Raw genomic sequence first — 12,938 nt, 5'->3', positions numbered from 1 at the left:
TTGTTTTAACATAGTGTTGTAAGACAGTTTGCTATAAAGTATAACTATAATGAAGAATGGCTTATCTGTAGAGGAAATTGATAAATGAACGGGTTCCTCTTGATCCTTTGCTTTCAGGCAAAAATGTGTTTTTCTCTTATCATAATTGCTAAATAAAAGATTTCTCCTCTTTCAAATTAAATAGTTGCAGAAATTAAAATACCTCTTTAATTAACTGTGCTGCCCAGATTTTCCCATTACAGCTGATTTCTGGTTTTTTTTTTTTTAATATACCCACAGCTCGAAAAACAAAGAAAAAGATAAAGGGAATTCAGCAGGCCACTACAGGAGTCTCACAAGAAACTTCTGAAAATTCTGCTAACAAAACAATAGTCCCTGCAACATTACCACAGCTCACCCCTACCCTGGTGTCACTGCTGGAGGTCATTGAGCCGGAGGTGATATATGCGGGCTACGACAGCTCCATTCCAGATACAACTTGGCGGATCATGACTACACTCAACATGTTAGGTGGGCGGCAGGTGATCGCAGCGGTGAAGTGGGCGAAGGCAATACCAGGTAAGATGCAAAGATAATGCAGCTAAGGCACAAGTCTTAGACTCTTTTAAATAAAACATTCGGGCTTTCTATCGCCCTGGTCCCATGGCCTCCTGCCATCCCCACTCCATCAAGGGGGAAAGAGGTATAAATATCAGGGGAAATTTTTTTAACTTAAATTCACTGAATGAGTAACATCCCAGGACAGGACTCTTGGCTTTCTATTTTACTATTTAGTCCATGTTTACTCCCATAGGCAAAAGGTGACAAAAACTGGCAACTCTTAAGTTTTCTTACATTGAATGCTATTAAAAAGTACTGAGGGCTTTGGTCTTAACATGTCAGATGACAAAGGAAAACTGTGCCCACTTTGTGCTTCATTTCCTCTATCTGTTAAGAGTCCTCCAAAACTGTCTTTGGCAGTTCCCAGAGAGATGATCTTCTCTTTGGCAACTAGAATGTTTCCTCATACCTTTATTCCTCTTAATTCAGGATTCAGGAACTTACATCTGGATGACCAAATGACCCTACTGCAATATTCATGGATGTTCCTCATGTCATTCGCCCTGGGGTGGAGATCATATAGACAATCAAGTTCAAACTTGCTGTGCTTTGCTCCTGATCTGATTATTAATGAGTAAGTCATTTGTGAGTCATTTTCCCTGCATTCATATTCCTTCAGGACTGAATCAATCCTACCAGGTATCTTGGAACTGGGCAAACTTGAAATAGAGTTTATCAGTGCTTAAGGCAGGCCAAGTGTAATGCAGACCAAATTACATGTGGCATTATTACTGTAATTTAAGGATATTTTTTTAAATAGTGAGCATCGCTTTGGGTCAGTAAAGTCTACAGCAAGTAAAAAGGAATCTTACTGTGGCGTTGTTTTAATTATGTAACCCTATTTCAGAAAGGAAACAGATGCAGTGTTTGCATTGCATGATGCAATTCATACTGATCTTGCTTTCAGCAGGGACAATTACAGATGGGGATGACAGGTATGGACCCAGAGACAAGAGGTATCTCTTTGCATGGCAAGGCTCACTCAATCAATGTCTGTGACTTGGAAAGAACATGGGAACAAGATTTTATTTTTAAATTCGGGAGGGAACCAGCCACACTTTAAGATTTGATAAATCAGCTATTCTCTAGTCCTCTAGGCCTGTGACATACTTCAGATATCCATTCCCCCGTACCCATTGCAGCTGTTTTCTAACTAGTTTTCCACCTCCAATTTATCCTCCATCATTATCCTCTAAGTTTTTCTTCCTAACGCAGTTTGATCATATAATGTATCACCCAACACACAGGTGTCTTCAGTAAGCACTCAGTGCATACTCAGCATGGTTTCTGGCTTTCCAGAATCCAGCCTCATTTTATCTCTCATTGTTCTCCTTCACATACTCTTTGTTCCCACTCAGAGTGATCTATTCTTCAAACATACCCCTAGCTCATAATGTTCATACCACCATGTAAAACCTCTCTGCTGTACATCCCTAGCTCTTATCACTTTCTACCTTTTTATTACTACTTTTTCGTACTCACAGCTTATTTCCTTTATTAGAATGCAAACAGGAGAGTCACACACTCACATGTACATACCCATTGGTCTGGGCACAGTGAAAACTGAAGGAGATTTGTGTTCATGTGAAAAAAGATAGAGATTTTAAAATTGTGAGCTCTGGGTGCTACTGACTAAGGATTCCAAAAAAATTAATGAAATCTTAAACCACATTATTAGACTCATTGACTCTATGTGAGTTAACCCATCATTAGTAGTTTGTGTTTAGGATGCCATATTAAAAGTAACAGTGACTGATAATTGTAAATATGTCCAGAGTGGCAAGGAGTTTGGAAATTAACATCAACTGATGAACAGAGGATGAATGGAGGAAGGAGAAAAGGACACTTGAGAACAATGAGGACAGCCTAAAAAGATATCCTGTGAAGATAAAGCAAACATATTGTTTTATCTGTTGGGTATGCCAGGCACAAAAATAACAGGTGGAAGTTATAGAAGAGCATCTATTAGAGCTGAACTGAGTGTGAAGTGGGAGGGGGCTTGCCTTATGTAATAAGCTCAAATTATTGTATCTATTTTAGTAGAGACTGAATGATGCTAGCTCTAAATATTTTAAAAGAGGCTGAATTATTGAGTTAAACATGGTGTTGTTGCTCTATTGGTAATACTTATTTTCCAGCACAGTATTCATTTAATCATATTTGAGTACTTACCAAGTGCCAGACACTATTTAAGAGCTTGAGCTATAGTAGATGAGGCCCCTGCTAACATACTGATGAGGAAAATCAAATAAATGACCAAAATTATTTCAGAGAGCCATGATAGAATAGTGGGGGGGGGAGGGGAAGGGAGAGGGGTATAGGCTACTTTAGATTTGGGGACCATAGAAGGCCTCTCTAAATAGCTGAGTGCTAAATAGTACAAAAGAACAAGTTTATAGGAAAGGTAGGGCATCTCAGGCAGAAAAGATGAGTACAAAGGCTGGAAACAACCTTGGCATGTGTAAGGAACTGAGAGAAAGTCACTGAGGATGTTCTATGAGTTTAGAGAAGTGGACAGGGACCAAGTCAAGCAGCATCTTGTAGGCCATGAAATAGAGTTTAGATTTTATTCTTGGAGCATGAAGAAGCCAGTGCGTGGGGGAGGGGGGGTTCAAACAGAGGAAAACATGATGAAAAGTGGATTACAGGGGAACATCAAATACTTACCACACTCCTAATTTGTACCTGGTACAGTATTAGCAAAGAACTACAGCAGAGAACAAGAAAAACAAAGTTCCTGACCTTTATTGCTTACACTCTAGTTGAGGAGACACAGATAACCATCAAATAAATAAAATAATCTCAGACTGTGATGGAGTTTTTACTAGAGAGAGGTCTTTTTCAGATAGGGTGGCTAATAGCTGGTTGGAGGAGGTGTCATTCATTTGAGCTGAGTGAGACCTGAAGGAGAAGATCAGTCTTCATAGTGAGAAGAAACATGACAAGAGGCATGTGAAATATGTACTATAATCAGACTCTTTGTATTCCAAGAAGGGGCCATATCTCTGCCGTCAGTTGGTAGGCACTGCCATGTGGTTCACCAGACCAGATCTCCACACATACTCTTAGGTATCTACTTTAAAGAAAGAAGTCACCTTGACTATCTATTGCCAAAAAAAAAAAGACTCCTCAAACCACTGCATCACAATTTGACAAGATTTTAAGTTGTTTGAATATACATATAAGCTACTTATTTTTATCAGTTAAGTTTGATCAAAGACATTTGAAATTTCTTAGTACTTGCTCCTCATTTCAGAATCTGACCATGCTTGCTTAAAAAGTTAAAAACATGTTGACAGGGACTTCCCTGGCGGTCCAGTGGTTAAGACTTCGCCTTCCAACGCAGGGGGTGTAGGTTCGATCCCTGGTTGGGGAGCTAAGATCCCACATGCCTCGCAGCCAAAAATCCAAAACATAATCAATGTTGTAACAAATTCAATAAAGAGTTTAAAAATGGTCCCCGTCAAAAAAAAAATCTTTAAACCAAAACAACACGTTGACTATATTTACTCTTCATAGTCACTTTCTAAAAGGCAATTTGAAGTCATTTAATTGGGATTAAAACTGTGAACAGATTTATATGAAACATCAACATATCCTCTTTTATAAAATTAATCTAATTCAGAGTTTTTATTTGGGGGGCACTCAAATTTAGACTTAAACAGTTATAGCATAACCTGGTATTTCTTATATAAAGTAGGAGTTAACAGAAATTTTTTCTCAGTGTTCAACTTTATTGGAGGATAAATGGGTTACAGAAACAATAGCTTTAAGTGGGCATTCTTATTTCCCATTCTGTATCCTTATGCTGTTGTGATAATCATCTTTTTTTTTTTCTGTTAAGTCCAAGATCACATTCTGTCGGAAAATTAAAAAAAAAACAGATCTTAAAGTATTTTTAAAAGCATGAATGAGGCTCTTAGTGTCATTTAAAAAGTTTGAGAGTCTATTTGAAAATCATAGATGTGATACTAACTGTTGAGAATCCTAACTGAGAATTCATTTGGGGTACCTTTAGTTGGAAGAATATTCAGTTTCATAATGCCTCATAGTCAGAGGCAGATTTGGGGTATCAGAAAGCCTAGAGTCAAGTTCTAATTCTGACCCTCTACGTAACTGTAAACAGAACACATATAGTTAGTTGTCTTTAGAATGGAATGCTGTGAGAAAAAATACCATTTGATTTTCAAATGGGTAGGATTTAAAACTGTGTCTAACTGGACATATTCAGATACTACCATAAAACCTTTATTTAAATGAATAACTGGTAATAACTTCTGTAGAAATAAATTCTAAAATACTTAAATAAAACAAATGTAGAACAGCAATTTCTCCACTATATTAAGGAAAGTTTACCAAAATTCTAATCCAGAGAGAATTAGCATTAATTGCAATAGTTAGATGAGTTCATGGCTTTGCAAAATAGAACAAAAAAGTACTTTTTTGGGGAACAAGAATTATTTCTTCCTAACTCAAACACTGATATTTGTCTTTCACAGGCAGAGAATGGCTTTACCCTGCATGTATGACCAATGTAAACATATGCTATATGTTTCCTCTGAGTTAAACAGACTTCAGGTATCTTATGAAGAGTATCTCTGTATGAAAACCTTACTGCTTCTCTCTTCAGGTTGGTAGAACACCTACTCTCTTCTAATATTCACCTAAATATTCAAAAGCATAAAATATAGAAGTCTAGAAACAAAGGTTTATTTGTATACAAAGCACTAATAATTATACCAAGTCTACTATTTCCTGCTAGTCAGGTACCTTAGATTTTCATAAATTTAAAATTTTAGAAAGGTACAGCCAGTGATACCAAGATTAATAAGATAGATAGGTATCATGGAGAAATGGAGAGGTATATGAGAATCACATGGCAGGGAGGAGGAGGTCTCTACCGATCTGGAATATCTACAGCCTTCTTCCTTCCTGCAACCTTTGACAATGCCACTATAGAAGACACAGAGAAGGAATGCCAACAAGAATGATTTTTGTTTCTCTACTACACTGTTATTTGGTGAAAAATTTTAGTTATACAATGAGTACTACTGTGTATAAGAAATTACAGATGAGACCTAATAAAACTTAAAAGCTTTTGCACAGCAAAGGAAGCCATAAACAAAATGAAAAGAACCCACAGAATGGGAGAAAATATTTGCAAACAAAGTGACCAACAAGGGATTAATCTCTAAAATACACAAACAGTTAATGCAGCTCAATATCAAAAAAACAAACAACCCAATCAAAAATGGGCAGAAGATCTAAACAGACATCTCTCCAAAGAAATACTGACAAAGAAATGGCCAAGCTGCTCAACATCACTGATTATTAGAGAAATGCAAATCAAAACTACAATGAGACATCACCTCACACCAGTCAGAATGGCTATCACCACAAAATCTACAAACAGTAAATGCTGGAGAGGGTGTGAAGAAAAGGGAACCCTCTTGCACTGTTGGTGGGAATGTAAATTGATACACCCACTATGGAGGACAGTATAAAAAGTTTCTTGAAAAACTAAAAGTAGAACTACCATATGATCCAGCAATCCTGCTCCAGGACATATATCTGTAGAAAACCATAATTCGAAAAGATACATGCACCCCAATGTCCTCTGCAGCACTATTTACAATAGCCAAGACATGGAAGCCACCTAAATGTCCATCGACAGAGGAATGGATAAAGAAGATGTGGTAATACACAACAGAGTATTAGCCATAAAAAAGAACAAAATAATGTCATTTGCAGCAACATGGATGGACCTAGAGATTGTCATACTGAGTGAAATAAGTCAGACAGAGAAAGGCAAATGTCATATGATATTGCTTATACGTGAAATCTTAAAAAAAATGATACAAATGAACTTATTTACAAAACAGAAATAGAGTCACAGATGTAGAAAAACTTATGGTTGCCAAGGGGGAAGCGGGGGGAGGGATAAATTGGGAGACTGGAATTGACATATACACACTACTATATATAAAACAGATAACTAATAAGAACCTACCATATAGCACAGGGAACTCTACTCAATACTCTGTAATGGCCTATAGAGGAAAAGGATCTAAAAAGAGTGGGTATATGTATATATACAATATAACTGATTCACTTTGCTGTACAGCAGAAAGTAACACAACATTGTGAATCAACTATACTCCAATAAAAATTAATTTAAAAAAATTATGGGAGAAAAAGATATAACCTACAAAAGGTGTGCTTGATTACTATTAGAAGGTTGGTTAATGCAGCACTGGAGCTGGACTGCTGGACAGAGGTATTCTATCTAAAGTTTATAGAACAATCTTGAAAGTTTGGATGAAGTTATTGGTATATGAACTTCAGTGAGACTACTTTCAGTTAGCAAAGGCATACTAGAAAACTTTTGAAAAATACAAAGTATCTTTATCTATCTTAGTAAAAATGTGGCATTTTCAACAACTAATAAAAGAAGGCTTCATTCCATTAGTAACTGTGGTTTCAAAGTTGCTAAATAACTGTAAGCTATGGATGCTGCACATGACTATAGCTAAGCTTTTCCAAAGCACACATCAATATTAATGCTTTCATACTATCTTCATTTTACAAAAGGTTGCTTAATGTCACTAGATTTAAGGAATATTAATATTTCAATCAAAGTAAGAAAAATTTCCACAACCCATTAAAAATACTAATTTTTAAGGTTACCTGTAGCAGTACTCTTGTTAAAGAAGTGAGCTTGATGTTGTTTGAGGAAACAATTAAATTTCTGATCATGAATCATTTTGATTGGTAATATCCAGGTACAGGTCAGTGCTAAGATACTGACTAACCTTACTGGTAAAAAATGATGCTTTAAGTTTTATACATTCCAGACTCACTGAGCTATATGGTTTTTTTTTTATTGTAGATGATAAGAAAAAGTAAATTGAACCAGTATATAACACTGGTTCTTTAAAAATAAAATCAAATCAGAAGAATGAAAATACATACCTTAAGATATAATTAGACTTCTATTCTGATAGAACACTGATTGATAGGTATCCTTACCTCCTGCTAAAAATGCTGGACTAAAACTTTGTGCAGGCAGGTACTGAAAGAGGTAAGCTGCATTCTGAAGCTAGCTTTCTCTTAGAGGATATTTGCAACGCCTGGTAAATTAGTATACTTAGTAAGTTTAAAGACAAGTGCAATTGTAAAAACAAACAAAAAAAAACAATGATGGCTGTAAAGGCAGATTAGACACATTTGAAGAGAGTTTAAACTGAAATACATATCTGAAGAAATTAGCCAGAATACAATTTTTAAGATGCATATATATGTGTGTATACATGTGCATGTATTCATATTTATATGTGTGTTATGTATGTATGTAAATGAATAACAATAAGAGGCATGATTGAGGGAGGTCTAAAACAGTGCTTCACAACTCTTTTCGTGTCATAATGAACATAAAAAATAGCATTCATACATAGCACAATGAGGTAAATGAATAAGGCTACTTGCAACCAGTGGTGACCAGCATAACAGACATTATCAACACATTCGTAACCCATTCATAGCACACCAGTTGAAAAAAGCTCTGGTCTTATTATAATCATCAGAGATCCAGAATGAAAGGTGAAAAGATATAATGGCTGAAAACTTTCCAGAACAGCAGCAATTGAAGAAAGTGGAGTAAGTTTTTTCAGAAAGCTAAGGAAAAAAAAATGAAAAATGAGAGTGGCTTTCCAGTTTCAGCTCTCACAATTAAAGAGCTTGGCAGTTATCACTCCCAACCTCACAAATAATTAAAAGCTGAGCAAACTGACAGTCAATGACTTTTTTTTTTTTTTAGATCCATCAGTGAAGTAAGGTCACAGGGCAAACCACTACCTGAAAATCTGGAGAAACAGGCAAATACAGAGAAGCTCAGCCAAGATCAGCTTTCTGGAAACAGAAGCTACTGGAGCCAGTAACATAGGAACACTTACAGTATTTTTGATGAATTTCTGGAGATCAAGTGAAGAATAGCTGGCATGTTAAAAACTCTGGGGACCCAGTCTTAGGGGGGTGTCCCCCACAGTTTTCTGGGGTTTACCTCCAGAAGCCCCACCAGGTTTTCAAGGTGAAGATCAGAGAAAGATTCCCTCATGTTTCTGACCTGGAGAAAAGGGCAAATAGATAATTCCAGCCCCCTTTACCTTCGTATCTCATGTAAGGGAGGAGAAGGAGGGAAAAAAAGGTTCAGAAGCACATCTAAAGGTCAGAGCCTAGGGACTCAGGCCTACTATAATTAATTTAAAAAAAAGAAAAAAGAAAAACCTGAGATTTAACCATAAAAGTTATAAAACACTCCACATCCCCAGCACCTGACAACCATATTAACAGAGTTCCAGTATAATCCAGAATTACAACTGGGAGAGCTACAGAACACAGCTGTTTAAGAAGGTGTTCTTAGGGAAACTCAAAGACAACAGGGGGAAAAAAATAAGAACAAGGAAATTAGAGGAAACTGAAACCTCTTAATGCCTGTAGCTTCAGCAAGCCTTAAACACAACCTGCTCCTAGCCAGATTAAAAGCCTAATTAATTACCTCAGTTCTGATATGTCATATCCAGCTTCCAGCAAGAAATTTAAAACTACAATCTGGAGAGAAAAGCATCAAAACCAGACTCAGACATGACACTGATGTTATAATTATCAGACAGGGAATTTAAAATAACAACAATTAATATATTAAGGGCTCTAATGGAAAAAGTAAACATACAAGAATATATGGGTTTTGTAAGCAGAGAGGTAGAAACTCTAAGAAAGAATTAAAACGAAATGCTAGAAATTAAAAATACTGTAATGAAAATGAAGAATGCTGGGCTCATCAGATTTGACACAGCCAAGGAAAAGAATCACTGAGCTTGAAAATACCTCAGTAGAAACTTCCCAGACTCAAATGCAAAGAGAAAAAGAAATGAAAAAAAATGCAACAAAATATTCAAGAACTGTGAGGACAATTACAGAAGGTGTAACCTACAAGTAATGGGAATATCAAAAGTAAAAGAAAGGGAGGAACAGAAGAAATATTTGAAGCAATAGAGGCCAATAAATTTCCAAAATTAATGACAGACGCCAAAGCACAGATCCAGGAAGCTCGGAAAATACCCAGAAAAATAAATAAATAGCAAAAAATCTACACCTAGGCATATTTTACTCAAATTACAGAAAACCAAAGACAATAACCAAAGTTATTGGTTACTGGCCTCTTGAAAGAGGCCAGAGGAAAAAACAGCTTACTTGTTCCTTATAAAGGAATAAGGATAAAAATTACATTCGAATTCTCATTAGAAACCATGCAAGCAAGAAGGCAGTGAACTATTTAGTGTTGAAAGAAAGAAAAAGATCACCCATGTAAGATCTGGTGTCCAGTGAAAGTACCCTTCATAAGTGAAGGCAAAAGGAAGACTTTCTCAGAAAAGAATCTGGGAGAATTAGTCGCTAGAAGACCTTCCTTGCATAAAATGTTAAAATAACTTCTGCTGAGGAAAGGAGATTAATTTAGTTCAGAAACACAGATCTACTTAAAGGAAGAGCTCTAGAGAAGGAATAGATGAAAATAAAATTTCATTTTTCTTCTTAATTAATCTAATAACTGTTTAAAGTAATAATAGCAACAGTGTATGGGATAATTATAACATGGATAAGTGAAATGAATGTTAGCAATGTTAAAAGGATGGGGGTGAAGAATTGGGAATACTCTGTTTTAAGGACACCTGCACTACCTATAAAATAGTACAGTGCTATTTGAAAGGAGATGTAGATTAGTTGTAAATGTACATTGCAAACTCTAGGGCAGCCACTAAACACAATTTTAAAAAGAAGTAATGATATACTGAGAGGAGAGAAAAATAGAATCATATGAAACACAATAAAAACTAGAAAAGGAAGAAAAAAGGAAATAACAAGAGTGAGTAGAAAACAGTCACAGACATGTAGATATTAATCCAGATATCTCAACCACTTTAAATTTGAAAGGCCTAAGTATACCAATAGTCCTTTTTTTTTCTTTTCTTTTCTTTTTTTTTTTTTTTGCGGTACGCGGGCCTCTCACTGTTGTGGCCTCTCCCGTTGCGGAGCACAGGCTCTGGATGCGCAGGCTCAGCGGCCATGGCTCACGGGCCTAGCCGCTCCACGGCATGTGGGATCTTCCCGGACCGGGGCACGAACCCACGTCCCCTGCATTGGCAGGCGGACTCTCAACCACTGTGCCACCAGGGAAGCCCAGTCCTTTTTTTTTTAAATGAAGGTCAAAAGAAAATGTGCCACCACAGATCCTCAGTAAAGTAATATTAAAGGATATACTTAGGCTAAGGAAAGTAATCCCATCTTTAAAGAGAGAAAAAAGAACAAAGAAAGTGGTAAATATTTAGATACATTTAAACTAACACTGTATAACAGTAATAGTGTCTTTGGGGAGTTAAAAAATAGAACTAAAGTACACAATAATTACATACATGCAAGAAGGCAAGAAGGTGGGCTTCCCTGGTGGCACAGTGGTTAAGAATCCCCCTGCCAATGCAGAGACATGGGTTTGAGCCCTGGTCCGGGAAGATCCCACATGCTGTGGAGCAGCTAAGCCTGTGCACCACAACTACTGAGCCTGCACTCTAGAGCCTGCGAGCCACAACTAATAAGCCCACATGCCACAACTACTGAAGCCCACGCACCTAGAGCCCCTGCTCCGCAACAAGAGACGCCTGCGCACCGCTACAGGATAGCCCCCACTCGCCCCAACTACAGAAAGCCTGCACGTAGCAACAAAGAGCCACTGCAGCCAAAGATAAATAAATAAAATAAATACATTTATTTTTTTTAAAAGGCAAGTTTGATAAGTTAAAAATGAGTTTAAATTTCAAGGATGACAACAAGAAATAGAGTGTACAGAGTATACAAAGTACATACCAAACCATGAGGGGTTGGAGGGAGAACATGGTAAGAAAAACCAATCCAAAAGAATAAAAGAAATGAGAGGCAGTGGGTGGGGAAGCATAAACAAAGGCATGATAAGAGGAAGTAACAAATAGATAGTACAAATAAATTCAAATATATCAGCAATTTCATTAAATATAGATGAATTAAATGCTCCAAGGCTCCAAGATGAAAAGATATAGAAAGTGCAAGACTGGATTAAGAAAACAGTCCAACTTTGTGCTATTTATAAGAGATATACCTAAATAAAGATGTTGAGTGGCTGATACACTATGCATAGTGTAACCCAGTGGTGGCAAACTTTCTGTAAAAGGCCAGATGGTAAATGTTTTCAGCTTTGCATACAGTCTCTGTCAGTAGTACTCAAACTCTGCCCCTTGTGACGTGACCACAGTCATCAACAATACTTAAGGAGAACAGGTATGGCTGTGTTTCAGTAAAACTTTATTTACAAAAACAGGCTGCATGTAGTAGGTCATTGCTGACCACTGCTTCACCCAAAAGAAAGCTGAAGCAGCTACATTATTATCAAAATAGACTCTAAGGCCCCCCAAAACAGTTCTATATTTAAAGATACTCATTAGATAAAGCATTCTACTCACCAGGAAAATAATTCTGAATATATGGCCCTGAACTACATAAAGCAAAAATCCCAAGGATTATTGGGGGTAATTTGGAATGGATGAAATTCTTTTAAATATAAATACTGAATAGGATTTCTCCCCTAATTATTTTTAGAAGAGGACAACCAGCAGGGAAAAAAATTTATAAATAAGCAGTCATTATTTTAAAAATTAGCAATAACTAGATTATTTATAATATAATAATGTGTAAAAATTAACCCACTTTAAACATGGCAGTGATAAGAGTATCACTCCTGATTAAGTGGCCTTCATTTTCACACTAATACTGACATCTCAGAAGTGTCAACTTTGCTTTATGGAATCAAGATGTTTTCATATGTATTCTTTGGTCTAATCCTAACCAAAATCCTATGAGAGTGATATACCACATTAAAAAAATGAAGGATAAAAACATATGATCATCTCAATAAATGTAGAAAAAGCATTTGACAAAATTCAACATCCATGGGAGGGAGACGCAAGAGGGAAGAGATATGGGGATATATGTATAGCTGATTCGCTTTGTAACACAGCAGAAACTAACACACTATTATTGTAAAGCAATTATACTCCAATAGAGATGTTAAAAAAAATTCAACATCCATTTATGATAAAAACTCTCAACAAACCCAGTATAGAGATAGGGTACCCGAACATAATAAAGGCCATACATGACAAGCCCACAGCTAATGTCATACTCAGTGGTGAAAAGCTGAAAGCTTTTCCTCTGAAATAAGGAATGAGAGACAAGGATGCCCACTCTAGCCACTTCTA

At 36.5% G+C, this 12,938-nt stretch overlaps 1 protein-coding gene across 7 annotated transcripts in view; it reads left to right on the top strand.

Moving 5' to 3' along the window:
* Positions 1-12,938, top strand: part of NR3C1 (nuclear receptor subfamily 3 group C member 1) — a 126,423-nt gene that overhangs the window by 105,565 nt on the left and 7,920 nt on the right. For all 7 annotated transcript variants that reach the window (XM_081232056.1, XM_081232053.1, XM_081232051.1 and 4 more), the window contains exons 5-7: positions 280-558; positions 1,030-1,174; positions 5,100-5,230. In XM_081232056.1, the coding sequence (XP_081088182.1) occupies positions 280-558; positions 1,030-1,174; positions 5,100-5,230 (555 nt within the window). The remainder of the gene's footprint in view (positions 1-279; positions 559-1,029; positions 1,175-5,099; positions 5,231-12,938) is intronic.

This window comes from Mesoplodon bidens (assembly GCF_964165515.1).
Source record: "Mesoplodon bidens genome assembly, chromosome: 4".
Classification (NCBI taxonomy): domain Eukaryota; kingdom Metazoa; phylum Chordata; class Mammalia; order Artiodactyla; family Ziphiidae; genus Mesoplodon; species Mesoplodon bidens.
This window is presented reverse-complemented; position numbering and strand designations above follow the sequence as displayed.